The following is a 15,577-nucleotide window of genomic DNA, read 5'->3' as shown; positions in this document are numbered from 1 at the left end:
ATAAGCTGCCCTGACACCAGGGGGCAAAAATGAGAAACATAAGCCGTAGCACTGTGTGACTTCCTCAGAACAAACACACAACACGTCATGAATATTTGTTCTAATAAAAACCTGCCTTCATTCATACCCACTTCGTGACCACTTTCAGTGAATATTTTAGCTAATGGGTTTACTAGCAGGAATATTCTCAGAAACTGCAAATGTTATGTTAATACTAGAGAATATCCTGAATACAATGAACTGATAAATGTAAGTAATCACACCTGACTCCTGAGTCTAAGGGTACGTCTTCGCTACCCGCCGGATTGGCAGGTAGTGATCGATCTATCAGGGATCGATTTATCGTGTCTCATCTAGACACGATAAATCGATCCCTGAATCTACACCTGTACTCCACCTCGGCAGGAGGTGTAAGCGGAGTCGATGGGGGAGCTGCTGTGGTCAACTCGCTGCCGGGAGGACGGCCAGGTAAGTCGAACTAAGTTACTTCGACTTCAGCTACGTGAATAGCATAGCTGAAGTTGTATATCTTAGTTCGAACCCCCCCTAGTGTAGCCCAGGACTAAGAGTTTCACGCATCCATTCAGCGAGCAGAAACAACAGCATGTGACTTACATGTCCACTTAAAACTGACACCAGAGCTTGACTATCAAATACATGCAACAAACAGCTCACTAACAAGCCACAGACCAAGGCTATTTGTACAAACTATTTGTCAGAAAACTGCAAATACCAAATGTATCTGAGAAAATCATAAGCTGCTCTTGGACAATTCAGAAACAGGAGTGGACACAGATGTGTTGAATTCAGCATTCATCTATTCATGCCTCAGTTTCTCCATTTGTAAAATGAGGCTAATGATACTTACCTATTTTGTAAATCACTTTGAGATCTATGGATGACAAGTGCTATTTAAGAGCTAGGTAATAACAACAACAATCAGTGATTGTATGCGACAGCCAGGCACTCAGATATCACAGTGATGGGCATGATATAAAAACCTAGATAGATATAAGAGAGTCATATTACACTGTTCAGTTGTCAAGAAAAGGGTAAGGAAATTGCCAACAGATTGAAAAAGGCATAAGCAACACAACTAATTAATTATGGAAAGGCAAACAACGAATAGCAGCTTTTTGGGACTCCAATACCTGTGTCCTGCACTCTGCCCTTTCAATGCATGTCTTTGCTCCACAATGTCTCTACACTAAGGACTAATCCTTGGGGCAGACTATCACGAGTGAATATGGCGAGTGTGTGAACTTAGCAGTGCTCCTCTTAACTTCCATCCGGTCAGCACCCAACCGTTGTTATATAGCTAACACTGATGAATGCCTCCCACCAGTTGTTTGCATTGCTGCTGTAGTGACCTGAAGAAGAGAGCCCTGTGTAGCTCGAAAGCTTGTCTCTTTCACCAACTGAAGTCAGCCAATACAAGATATTACCTCACCCCTCTTGTTTCTCCCACCAGTTGCATCCTCTTTGGATTCTACATTAGGGGCAGCACTGTGCTTTAGTCACATTTTAGATGCGGAGAGCTAACTAGAACTCATTATCCCTAAAAAGGGTTTACTTGCTCCTTGTGAGCAGGCATCGTCTGAAATGTACAAAAACGCTGTTTACAAAGATCTGGCGAGAAGGATTTGTGTTATTGCAATCTGCCTACACACCAGAATGGAGCAGATGTGAATAAGGCACACCTAAGCTGAGTGATCTCACTTTAGGACCACCAGCCTGGAAGGTCTCCCAATACAAATGCAGATGAGAGAAAACATCTTGCTTATTAACACAGAGAGGAGAAATCACAAAAGGGGACACTAGGTGGCACCAACTGAACGATATTCTTCTGCTTTTACAGGGAACGAGGCAGTCACATTTAAAATCACTATCACACATATCCCGGGGTGAAAGTAAGTTAAAGGACTTACTTGTACGCTGGAGTCCTGAGCAGGGGGTGTGGCCTGAACTGGAAGAGGCGTGGCCTCCACCGGAAGAGGTAGGGCCTTACATCCCCAGGCCCTTTAAATCTTGATTTAAAGAGCCCGGGGTTCCAGCTGCAGTAGTGGCGGCTGGGAGCCCCAGGCCCTTTAAATCACCCCCGAGATACCAGCTGCAGAGGTGGCTGGGAGCCCCGGGGGTGATTTAAAGGGCCCAGGGCTTCAGCTGCTGCTACCACCATGGAGCCCCGGGCCCTTTAAATCACTGAGGAGTCCTGGGGGCTTCCAGCTGCCACCGCTACCCTGGGGCTCTGGCAGAGCTTTAAAGGGCCTGGGGCTCCACTCTGGTAGCGTCTGCCAGAGCCCCAAGCCCTTTAAATCCACGCCTGAGCCCTGGGATAGCGGCAGCCGGGCTCCATCAGGAATTTAAAGGGCCCCGGGGCTCCAGCTGCCACTACCGCCCCGGCCCTTTAAATCCCTGCCAGAGCCCTGTCGCCGCTACCCCAGGGCTTTAAATTGCCATCTGGAAAAGCTGGTCCCGATAACTGCACACCGGCTTACTTTCACCTCTGCACATATCTACTTCTCCTACATTTGCCTTCACAATAAAGATGACACAAACATCAGGATATCATCTGAAGAACAGAGCCAACACAGGAAGGATTTTGCAAAAAACCCTCAGCTTTCCATCGTCAAGCCCAGAAAATGTTGCTGTGAGACCATACCCTCTGGGAGGAGGTTGCTCCACAACCAAGGACAATTGGACCATTGCTCCACAACCAAGGACCACAACAAGCACTTGTGAACTTCATCTTGGAGAACAATGGCTTCAATGGCCCTGATACACCCAGCTGTCTCTGTGAGTCAGGAACAGAAAAGCAGCTTCTCTGGAATCTGGGCGCTATGCTGCTGGAGACCTCAAAATTAGGACCAGAACTTTGAATTGGCTCCTGGCCTGAATGGGGAGACAGTAGGAGGCATGGAGCAGGATAATCATCTTTTGGCATGTAAGGGACACTGTCACATAGGTAGGGATAGGAGACAGACATCTAAATAGCAGGGGATGGTGTCTGTCCCACTTTTGTTCATAAAGAGAGAGTTCTTTCCAGACTTTGATAAGAAAACGTGGGTTCCCAGACAGTAACATATAAAAGTTTTTTCTAACTGCATTAGGAGACAATTACACACTATAATAAACATTTGAACATAACAGGGAAATTTAGAATATATTTTAAATATATTGTTATATCTGGGTTGAAATAATATATTCATACCAAATGTGGGGATGCTGGAACAATTTTTATAGTGGGGGTGCTGATATTCATTGAACCAAACAAGCCACACAAACCCTGTATATGATGGAAATCACTTCAAGCCAGGGGGATGCAGCAGCACCCCTAGTTCCAGCACCTATGACCAAATTTGGCAAGTGTGTGGAACGCTGGGAGAAAATACTGATTCTCAATCTACAGTTAATGAGAATGTGGAGAAGAGGACATTTCGTCAGCACTCGTAATGCTAAGGATTGCCACCTTGCAGGCTGATGGAAACCAGATGTCCTGATTATGCAAATATGATTTTTTTTCCCTAGAAAACCTGCTTACTGAAGGTAGAGATTCCAAGAGGCTATTCAGCAATGCTGATGACACCTTCTCCAATTACAGATGCAGGATGCTCCTAGAAATGCAGAATTGTTAGCGTTCTTTAAAATTATTGTAAAATCATAAAAACTAGTATTTAATTCTGATTCTGAAATCTTACTTTAAAAAAATAATCTGAGCGTTTTATTTTTATGTCTGTTTGAAATGTTCCAGAAGGGGAATGATTATTCTATTTTACTGTTATTAGAAGTGCTGTCAGTTTTCATCTATACTTCGTGTTCTAACTCTGAGAGAGAACTTTGTACAATATGTACCGCATACCATGCATTGTAGTTTTACCATGTAAAGCATTGGTAACTAATACATTTTTACTGGATACATCTGTGCATTGTGGCTATCACAATTTATAAATAGGTTGCTTATAAGTATGGTTTATAACCAACTACAACACCTTCTATTCATGTGCCTCTAACCATCTATAAAACATACGACTCATGTCTGTAGTATGCTTATCACCTCTATTAATCTTATATTAGCTTTTCATAACCTACTTATAAATGTAACTTTCACTTAAAGTGTGACTGACATATCATATTATCCCAATTTGCCTTTGGTATGTAGCAAACTTTGAGGCTGGTATTTGGTAACTGACATCCAAAAAAGGTATTGTATCACATCTTTGGCTTAGATCCAATAGAATTTACTAAAAACTTCTGCCTGAAAGTACAATCATTAGGCATGCAAAATGACTTGATTTACATGGAGTGCGCTTTCTGCATGCCTTCAAGGCAGACTGTCTAAGAGTGCTCCTTGGACTTCACTGGATATCTCTATTCTCTGAGTATCAGAGGGGTAGCCGTGTTAGTCTGGATCTGTAAAAGCGGCAAAGAGTCCTGTGGCACCTTATAGACTAACAGACGTATTGAAGCGTAAGCTTTCATGGATGAATACCCACCTCGTCGGATGTGCATCTGTTATGAACAAAGAACACCAAAAGGTATCTCTACACTGCAATTTAGAAACTGTGGCCAGCCTGTGCCAGCTGTCTTGGGCTCACGGGGCTCAGTCTAAGGGGCTACTTAACAGCGGTGTAGATATTCAGGCTCAGTCTGGAGCCCAGGCTCTAGAACCCTGTGACGTGGGAGGGTCCCGAGCCTGAATGTTTACACTGCAATTAAACAACCCCTTAGCCTGAGCCCTGGGGAGCCTGAGTAAGTTGGCATGGGCAGCCATGGGTGTCTAATTGCCGTGTAGATACACTGGAAGCACAGGCGGCGAGTTATATGAGCCCGTGGTGCCCGTGCTCGAGGAATATTCAGGGCCCAGGGCCCAGCTCTGCCAATGTTTGCCTCCCCCATGCGCCTCCCCCGGAGCGTCTTCCAGCCCCTTCTGCCACCCCCGCACAATTTAAAAGGGCCCAGGGACCCCTGGATGCTGCCGCCACCACCAGCACTGCAGCAGGGCTAAGGTGGCTTCCTGCCCAGCCTTGCTCCCTGCCACTCCCAGAAGCAGCCAGAACGACCCTATGGCCCCAGGGGTGGGGGGTGTCTCCCCGCACTGCCCCCATCCCAAGTGCCGACTCCACAGCTCCCATTGGCCGGGAACTGCAGCCAATGGGAGCTGCAGGGGCGGTGCCTGCAGGCAGCAGTGCGTGGAGACCTCCCGCCTAGAAGCTGCTGCCAGAGGGGTGTGCAGGTCGCTTTCGTGAGCCACCTGAGGTAAGCACCACGCCCCTCACCCTTTCCCACACCCCAACTCACTCTCCTGCTGGTAATAGCTCATCCAAACTGACCACTCTCCAAGTTTAAATCCAAGTTAAACCAGAACATCCGAGGGGGGGGGGTAGGAAAAAACAAGAGGAAACAGGCTACCTTGCATAATGACTTAGCCACTCCAAGTCTCTATTTAAGCCTAAATTAATAGTATCCAATTTGCAAATGAATTCCAATTCAGCAGTTTCTCGCTGGAGTCTGGATTTGAAGTTTTTTTGTTTTAAGATAGCGACCTTCATGTCTGTGATTGCGTGACCAGAGAGATTGAAGTGTTCTCCGACTGGTTTATGAATGTTATAATTCTTGACATCTGATTTGTGTCCATTTATTCTTTTACGTAGAGACTGTCCAGTTTGACCAATGTACATGGCAGAGAGGCATTGCTGGCACATGATGGCATATATCACATTGGTGGATGTGCAGGTGAACGAGCCTCTGATAGTGTGGCTGATGTTATTAGGCTATTACCAGCAGGAGAGTGAGTTTGTGTGTGTATGGGGGTGGGGGGGGATGTGAGAAAACCTGGATTTGTGCAGGAAATAGCCCAACTTGATTGTCATGCACATTGTGTAAAGAGTTGTCACTTTGGATGGGCTATCACCAGCAGGAGAGTGAATTTGTGTGGGGGGGTGGAGGGTGAGAAAACCTGGATTTGTGCTGGAAATGGCCCACCTGATGATCACTTTAGATAAGCTATTACCAGCAGGACAGTGGGGTGGGAGGAGGTATTGGTTCATATTCTCTGTGTATATATAAAGTCTGCTGCAGTTTCCACGATATGCATCTGATGAAGTGAGCTGTAGCTCACGAAAGCTTATGCTCTAATAAATTGGTTAGTCTCTAAGGTGCCACAAGTACTCCTTTTCTTTAGACCATTTACTGATTTTAGTTTGAGCGAGACCTAATTACATCACATTTTCAAAATCAGGGCTGCACTAAATCACTGGCCATCGTCAATCTCAGTAAGCCAAAGAATTGAGAAAGAAGCCTTTTCTACACAGTCTTCACTTATGGCATCTTGCAAATACTCTTACAAATAGAGGGGTGTGCATGGAAGATCCCAGCACAAAATGGCTAGAGGAACACTTATAGATTCCAAGGCTAGAAGGGGTCATTAAGATCATCTAGTCTGACCTCCTGTATAACACAGGCCATAGGATTTCCCTGAACTAACGTAACTGACATAATTTATTTTAATTAACCTTTATTTTTCCTTTTCGAGTCTCCCACATCATCAGTGCCCATTCCATGAGATACCTAGCATGCACTATGGAACACTGTCTCTATACAGTACTTAATGCTAAGAATATTATCTCCCACTGCACCTCTTTCTCTCAAAGAAAATTTAGTCCCTCCTATTCTTTTCTTTTACAATTACACCTTATTTGATATCTGGGTATATGGAGGCCATAGACAGTATCTGAAATTGAGGGGTCATGTTTGTTGTGGGTATATGGATGGGGAGTTCTGAAGACAGAATCTAACCATCATCACTTAACTAAGAACCATCACCCAATTAGAGACCACTGATTTACACAATGTACGCCGGTTTAATTTTTTTTTTTTTAAAAATGAAGATTTGGTGACACCAACGTTTTTTGTGAAATTTATGTTGATATTACCAAATTATTTCAGTTAAAAAAAGGCAACAAAAATTGAAATGGTTTGCTTTGACATTTTAAAAATGAAATATTCTGATTTTTGGTTCAAAATGAATAGTTTCAAAATTTCCTTGAAATTTTATTGAAAAAAACAACCAAATGGTTTAAAATGCTTGAAATCTAAATGAAATATTTAATTCAACCCCAAACATTTTTTTTCTGACTTCTGATTTTTTGAAAATTTCAAAAATAAATAAATAAATAAATAAATAAATAGGGTTTTGGTTTGTCCCAAATGAACCGCCCCCCGCCCCCTACTCTCCTCCCCCCCCCCCCCCCCCGGCTTGTTCAGTAGTGCCAGCAAACCAAAAACTCTGTTCTTTGCCCAGCGGTACTTAGATATAATTCGACAACCATAATCGGACGCTCCCTGCTCTCTTTCAGCCTATGAGAGGGCATGGAATTATGTAAAGGAGAAAACAGTGTGCAGGCTAAGTAGCACTTACCCACATGAGCAGTCCCACAGTGAAGTCAATATTCTATCAAGGGAAAAGCCAAGCATGAACAACACACCAGCTCAAAGCACTAGGAGAGGTTTTCCCACCCACCATAACTTCTTCACAATCTTTTCCTCTTCGTGAAGGTATTTCTGCCTTTCTTGCTCCACCAGGATGCGCTGTCGCTGCACAGGATCCTCCAGCCTCTTCATTGTTTCAATCACTTTGCCATTGATTTCCAGCTCAGCTTTCTTCATCATTGCCCTCAGCATCTCCTGGTTCTGCAGCTGTTGCACAAAAGAAATCAACTTCAATTTTCCTGCCTGACTAACATCCCTGGCAACTGAACACATTGCAGCACTCAGAAATAGGTTTGGATAAACAGCCCTACAGCTGAATGAACATACTCCCCCCACCCCTTCACTTTATCCATAAACGTTATTTCAAGGAGAAGGGGGAAAGAGCACAAATTCCATTAACTTCTAAAGCGTGTGGCTGACGTACAGCAGCAAGCTGACAGAATGTGTAGACTTCATTATAATGTACTATGTCTGCCACCAATTTCACCACATACTTCTGCAGGGACTGAAACCTTTCTCCACAATTCAATGTGACATTAGAAGGTGTTGTGTAAAATATCAATGCTGAGCTTCCTGCCTTGTGCCGTGTAATAAGAGTGCAGCCGCTCCTCCAGGGGCTGTCACACTAAAGGGCATGATTCCCTTCTGTATATGCCTCTTAGTAGTCCTTCACTGAACTTGCTGGACCATCATTTGAAAATATCACGAAAGCTGAAACATATTGCCATTCTTTGAGGGTCACTTTTCAGTGTTACAAGCAGTGGATAAACCACCCAATGTGATGGAATGAAAGACATACAACTAATTTGCAATATACATCAACAACAAAGACTTTTAAAATGTGTTTTTTCTCCAAAAAGTGACTTTTTAAAAAGGAGACCTCCTTTCTCCAGAGATCTGCTATCTATGCATACTCAGCCACAGACCTTCTCACTTTAGTGGGCAATGTAAGTTGTAATACCTTTTATTCCCATTAACCTTGCAGAGCCAAAGCAGTTAGGAGAGAGTGAACTGGAGCATACTTCTACTCGTGCATCAATTGTGCACTGAATTTTATCTACAGGGCCAATCAGTTACATTTGTACAAAATGGTTTGAAGGCACTGGGAATCCACAGGTGTCACTGAGATCATAATCAGAAGGTAATCAGGGTGCACAGATATTATTAAATACCTACTTTGGCCTGGAGAATCTTCATTCATGGAAAAGGAAAGAACCCACCTTGGCTGTACTGCGCAGGATGAGCTTGCAGGGCTGGCAGTTAAAAAAACTATCTTTTTACTGTACTTGCAAACCTATCACTTATTCCTTTAAAGAGAGAGCATCTTTTAGAGTAGAGCTGCTCTTTAAGATGTAATTTTCCACACTACAAGTAAAAATCTTCTGTTAGAAGATGTTGCAAATTACAAGGCCGTGGGTGACTCGTATATAGGCACTGAGCAAGTTCCTCCTATATTCCCAGTGAGGTGAACACTTTTTATATGCTCTTTCACAAGTATGTTTATGAAATTCCAACCACTCTTCATTGGGCATGGAGTGCTGGAGAGAGGAGACAAAGTATCTATTTTTAGGTTCAACACTGGGGCATTATCTTCTGTCTCGGCAGTAAACATTTCTCAACACTATTACAAATAGAATTCCTGCTGTAACTGCCCCCTGGAAGGCCTGATATTACCAACTTTCCATGGCTAGGGTCTCCTACTTTCAGTTTTACTGAGGTCATAACATACAAAGCAGTAAGTGAGGCTCTGTCCAGTTAGCACATTTAGGATCTGTGTGGGCATGAGAATGATTCTGTGATCGTAATAATGTTCTAGATACAGGGTAATGTTTTCAAAAGTGCCTAAGTGTCTTAGGAGCCGAGCAACTTACGCACTTGCCACTGTTTTCCCAAACCTTATCTGGATTTCCACCCTACTGAACAAAAAACATAGAAGTTTTCATAAGAGCGTTAACAATATGACTTGAAAAGAAATGCTGCTGCCTGAAAGGCCTGGGAATAGTCACCCAGTCTTGCAAAGTTAGTAAAGATGCAAGTGGATTTTCAAGACAACAAAACCACCTCAGAGGCTGATTTAGGAAGATTGTAAGAGGAAAATAGAAATCAGAGATAGAAAAGGCCTATTATGTCACTGTTCATCTTTCCAGTCCGTGAAGAAACTAAATAGACAAATCAATACATCGCTTCTGGCTTTCCAGATTTGTATGATCTAATCTGTCCTCTGCTGTGCACTCCTACTTCCCCATTAACATGAGTGGGATGCACACTGAGAGGAAAGTCAGCTCTTTCGTGATAAGGCTCTGGGTGTCCAGTGTGTTTAGGCTGTGATAGGCACTAAGCACTATTTCAGAACTATTGGAGGAAAAACAGAGCCGAATGCAACAGCTGCAAGGTTAAACAGAAAAGCAGGGAAGTGTTCCTTTTTTTTTTTTTTTTAATTGTATGGAATTCTAAAAGTTTGCAGCTGCTAAATTCCATACCAAATCATTTAAAAGGCATTTTGTATATGTAATCGCTCAGTGTAGGATCAGTGTTTTGATTTACATTGGTGTAGGCCAGCATGGCGATTTGAGACACACAAATATGCTGTGGTGCAAGGCATCGGACTTGGGCGCTTGTCTCTGTATTCATAGCTCATATACACATACATAGCTGAACCCTGAGGTCGGCGCAGAGGTCAAGGAAGGGGAACATAAATAAATACATAACTATATATAGCCTATATATAATACCTCTTTTATAGCACTTTTTACCATAGGTCTCAAAGAACTTAACAAAAGAGATAACTATCATCTTACAGATGGAGAAACTGAAGCACAGAGGTGATCTGACATGCCCAAGGTCACCCAGCAGGCCAGTGGCAAAGTCAGGAATAGAATCCATGTCTCTGGAGTCAAAGTCCAGTGTTCTCTCCACTAGATCACATTGCCTCAATGATAAAAGCAAAACAATGAGGGAAACGGAAGGTGCATGTTATGTTAGGTTTCATATTTTTTATTACCATTACAGGTGACACAGGTAGTGACACGGTTTGTTAAGGCTGCCCAACACTTCCCATTATAAGATCCTGTTTTCAGTTGCTTATAACTCTGATAGTCTTTTGCCACTGGGGCTATAGTTTCCCATGCTGGATGTCTGCCTCAGGCTGAATCTATTAATTTATTTATTTAATGGAAAGTTCCAGCTAAAATAGTGCAGCCATTTTTGAGAACAAGATTAGAGAAAATAAATTATTTTGACCTTCTTAAACAAAAATTCTTACAGCTGTTTTGTTGAGATGCTCTAGCACCTTTATGTTTTGGGCCAGGGTCTTTAAATTTGGCCAGAGGGGACACCCTGGTGCCACCGATGTGTCTTTAACTATCTAAAATTTGACCAAGTGATAAACCACTGAAAAATCTCAGGTCACGCACAGTAGAAACTTGTTAGAGTCTGCTCTGAGCATGCTCCTTCCCAGAGCTGCAGAGGCTGATCGAGGCATGGTCTACATTACAAAGTAAGGTAGCTTATGGTGACCTAACTCTGTAAGCGTCTACACTGAAATGTAGTTCCCACCGATGTAACTCGCCCGCTACATCGACTTAACTCCACCTCCACAAGAGGCATAGTGCTTAGTTCGATGTAAGTTAGGTCAATGCAGTGTCGTTGTAGACACTGTGTTTCTTCCACCGACTGTGGCTGCCTTTCAGAAACCGTCCCACGATGCTCCACACTGACCGTTAAATCAGTGCAAGTGCTCCTAGTGAGGATGTGCACCGCCAACACAAGGGGTGTCGTGTGGACCTATAAAACCGATTCAATTACTACAGTGGCTGTAAGTCAAAGTAACTTAGCTCAAATTAATTTTGTAATGTAGACTTGCCCCAAGACTTTCTCTGCAATTGCTCATCCTGGCTGCTAGGGACAGCAAGGGCACTGCACACAGAAACTGAGAGCCTCTCCTCTGTGCTCTCAGTGTTCCCATGGCTGGTGCCCAGGCAGCGAAGAGGAGAAGGAAGAAACATCTGAGCTGAATGCAGAGGAGTAAGAAAGGAATAAATGGGGATGGGGGGAGGCGCGGAGGTTGCAGGAGCCAGAGGACAGGGTGTTGGAGCAAACGGGGAGGGAGGAAGGAACTGAGCAGAAGGAATGAGGAGCAGAAGCTGGAGTGTAGGGGGATAGATAGGCACCGGGGTGGGAGGGTAGGAACCAGGAGATGGAGTGAATACATACATGCAGAAGGGGAAGGAGTTGATAGGTGCAAAGAAGAAAAGGACACAAGCCAAGGAATGGGGGTTGGATAGGCAGAGCCCTGCGTGGATATAAAATTTATATCCATGGATGCAGATATTTGCAGATATTAATCAGTATCCGCGGAGCTGCTCCCAGGAGCCAGCACCCCGTGCTGGCAGCTCCTCTGGCGTGGCTGTACTGCCCCAACCCCTCCCACTGCACTGCTGGTGGGGCTGGTGCCCGCCCCAGTGGGTGGGGCTGGGGGCAGTACAGCAATGCCAGAGGAGCTGCCAGTGCAGGGCGCTGGCTCCTGGGAACGGTGGCCCGACAGGCTGCTGCTTTCGCAGCTGCAGCTCCTGGTAGAGCGCTGAAACTCCATGGATACTGATTTATATCCGCAGGCACAAATTTTGAATCCGCGCAGGGCTCTATGGCTAGGAGCGGAGTGGGACAGAGACAGGCTATGGGCACGGGAGCAGAATAGCTTATAGCCACTACAGCACTCTCCCCTCCAAAACCTGGAACTGAACGCATATGTCCCAAGTCTCCACATTCCTCTGCTGTCAGCAAACAGCTGTGAAACCCACTGGCAAAGTATATGTCTCATCCCGCTCTAGTGGTTGGCTCTAACAGGTACTCCATTAGCTCAAGCGGTAGAGGTCTATGGTGTGGTTCTGAATCCTCCTGATGCCCCAGGCTGGGGGTCAATATGGGTCCACATGAAAGAATTCCTGTATTTCAAGTTTGCTTTTAAAAAAACCCCAACAACTTTGGAAATTACATTAAAAAAACCCACATGTTAAAAGAACATTAAGGTTGCATGGGGGACCTGGATTCTGGCACTTCCTAACTCTTGATTTCACAAACTTCATGTTCTTTTAATATAGCTCTTTGGATTATATGACACAGGTTTTGTATCGTTTTTAACTAGCGTGGAGGGCAGAGGTGGGGTGAGGGGAATGGCTGGAGGGGATGAGTTAGATTCAAAGGATCCCGAGAGAAGGAAGACGACAACAGACTCTGAGGAGAAGGGGAAGTGGGAGGGAAGGATGGAGAGGAGCATGGAGCGTGAAGAGAACAGGTCTGGTGGCAGAAGGTCTGTGATAGAAAATGGGGGTTGGAACAAACCACCAGTTTGTAAAAATAATAATAATAAAAAAATAAAGGCCACGCATCAAATTACAGGTGTACAGTTTGACATCCCCAGGAACATGGTGGTTGCTGTGGCTGTTCCCAAGTATGGGCCCTTTCCCTGCTTATGCTGCTCTTCCTCCTCCATCCCTCACAGTTCGAGAGGCTGCTGAGGCCTTTTGTCCAGGTGGGATAGGTCCTCCCTGCCAGCATCTGGACCAAGAGGACCAGCCAGGCCTCAGTCCCTGCACTGCTGCCGCTCTTGGCTCTTGCTGGAGAGTTTCTGCTGCTAGCCCAGGCTTTCTTTGTACCCCAGGCTGCCAATGCGCTAGGCATTAGCAGGAGGAGAACCCACATGGGATAACTGCAGCCTTCTACTGAAACAGCCCCTGGATCCCCCCCAGGCTACATCTATGTTGAAGTATATTTCAGCACATCAGCTCCAAAAATGAAAGGCACATCCACAAATAGGATTTGGCTACAGCTTGGGACTTTCATATGATTTAATTATCTAACTGCTGTAGTTTGCTGCCAAGCACAGATTTCACACAGTTTTGCCACTTTTATAACACAGCTGAAAGCATATTTGAATTTGTAATTCAATTTTATACTTGTGATACTATTCTAGTGAGTACCATATACCACTATAACAACACTAGTGTCATTGAACTTTTTTGAAGGACTCATTTCCCTGCATGTAACAAATTTACTGAAGGAAAATACACACACACAGACACACACTCCCTGTAGCTTAGTAATGTTTTTCTTTTTAAACAGGATACATGAAAGAAATTCTCTGAAGGCAGGCATGGGGGTGGGAGGAAGAGATCACAACATACAAATGAGCCAACAATGCTTTATATTGTAATGAACAAGCTGGCCTGCCATAGTCTAAAGTACTTTTCAGACCTGTTCTATAAATGTTCTGATTATCATCAGTGCCACTATTCTAGGAGAGCAGAATGAACTACTTTATATAATTATATGGTTGTTTGTTGTTCGAGTCATTGAGGCAACAATTACAATAGGATCCAGGCTGTGGTTATAGTTCATTTCCTCGCATTGACAATAGAAATCCTGCTGTTCCTCTAACACTGAACTATTGTTAAAATAGTGGTAACTACTTGCAGAATAGAGCCTGATTTTCAGGGGCACTGAGTGGCTGCAGACCCTTGGACATCTATTGGAATTGAAGTTGCTGAGCAGTTCTGAAAAATCAGTCCCTTAGTGGAAGAAGATACGGCAGTAGTAGGAAAAATATCTAACTTTAGTCAACCTTTGATACAAAAATCACCATTTCGTTAATGATAGTTAATCCCTAATCAGTGGGCTGACATAGCCCTGACCTCAGTTTGCCTGTGGCTATACTTGCTGCTAAACCAGGTTCTGAACCAGTTACTCACAGTCACTGTTAGCATTGGATAGTTCTTCCAGCATAGACAAGGTGTCGCCATCTCTTGGGTGGTCTCAGCTTCTCCTGACTCACCCTCCTTAGTCTGCTCTCACTCAGGTCAGTACCTGGACCCTCACCTTCAATTAAGTCTGCTTGGCCTTCACTTTTTGGGCTTGCAGTCTCCTGGCTGTTTTCCTGAAGATGGTCTGGTGCAGAGCTGTTACCAACTTTCTGCTCCTTTTCCTTCTCTGTGCTCTCCCTTTACAGCAGGCCTTGTTTCCTCTATCAGTCGCAGCTGTGGAGGCCTGCCTCCATGATTGGCAGCTCTGGCAGCTGCATGGAGTTGTGATCAAGCTGCTTGCTTGTAAATAGGACATACTTTCCTCACTAGAAACGTCTGTGAGGGGAGGGCTCCTACCTCATACTGAGAATGAGGGGCAATCAGCAGGTTATCTCAAGTGCCTATGCACAAAGCCTTGGAAACAAGCAGGGTGAACTGGAGGTCCTAGTGATGTCAAGGAATTATGACGTGATTGGAATAACAGAGACTTGGTGGGATAACTCACATGACTGGAGTACTGTCATGGATGGTTACAAACTGTTCAGGAAGGACAGGCAGGGCAGAAAAGGTGGGGGAGTAGCACTGTATGTAAGGGAGCAGTATGACTGCTCAGAGCTCCGGTACGAAACAGCAGAAAAACCTGAGTGTCTCTGGATTAAGTTTAGAAGTGTGAGCAACAAGAGTGATGTAGTGGTGGGAGTCTGCTATAGACCACCGGACCAGGGGGATGAGGTGGATGAGGCTTTCTTCCAGCAACTCACAGAAGCTACTAGATCGCACGCCCTGGTTCTCATGGGCGACTTTAATCATCCTGATATCTGCTGGGAGAGCACTACAGCGGTGCATAGACAATCCAGGAAGTTTTTGGAAAATGTAGGGGACAATTTCCTGGTGCAAGTGCTGGAGGAGCCAACTGGGGAGGAGCTTTTCTTGACCTGCTGCTCACAAACCGGGAAGAATTAGTAGGGGAAGCAAAAGTGGATGGGAATCTGGGAGGCAGTGACCATGAGTTGGTCGAGTTCAGGATCCTGACACAGGGAAGAAAGGTAAGTAGCAGAATACGGACCCTGGACTTCAGGAAAGCAGACTTTGACTCCCTCAGGGAACTGATGGGTAGGATCCCCTGGGGGAATAACATGAGGGGGAAAGGAGTCTAGGAGAGCTGGCTGTATTTCAAGGAATCCCTATTGAGGTTACAGGGACAAACCATCCCGATGTGTCGAAAGAATAGTAAATATGGCAGGAGACCAGGTTGGCTTAATGGTGAAATCCTTGCGGATCTTAAACATAAA

At 44.6% G+C, this 15,577-nt stretch overlaps 1 protein-coding gene across 16 annotated transcripts in view; it reads right to left on the bottom strand.

Annotated features, from left to right (window-relative positions):
* Window positions 1–15,577, bottom strand: part of KIAA1217 — a 540,319-nt gene that overhangs the window by 31,144 nt on the left and 493,598 nt on the right. For all 16 annotated transcript variants that reach the window (XR_014710274.1, XR_014710275.1, XM_084619500.1 and 13 more), the window contains one exon: window positions 7,520–7,695. Coding sequence is in view for 14 of the 16 variants with exons in the window: in XM_084619500.1 (XP_084475626.1) it covers window positions 7,520–7,695 (176 nt within the window). In the remaining 2 variants the exon portion in view is untranslated. The remainder of the gene's footprint in view (window positions 1–7,519; window positions 7,696–15,577) is intronic.

This window comes from Lepidochelys olivacea, assembly GCF_965140295.1.
Source record: "Lepidochelys olivacea isolate rLepOli2 genome assembly, chromosome: 2".
NCBI classification, from domain to species: Eukaryota; Metazoa; Chordata; order Testudines; family Cheloniidae; genus Lepidochelys; species Lepidochelys olivacea.
This window is presented reverse-complemented; position numbering and strand designations above follow the sequence as displayed.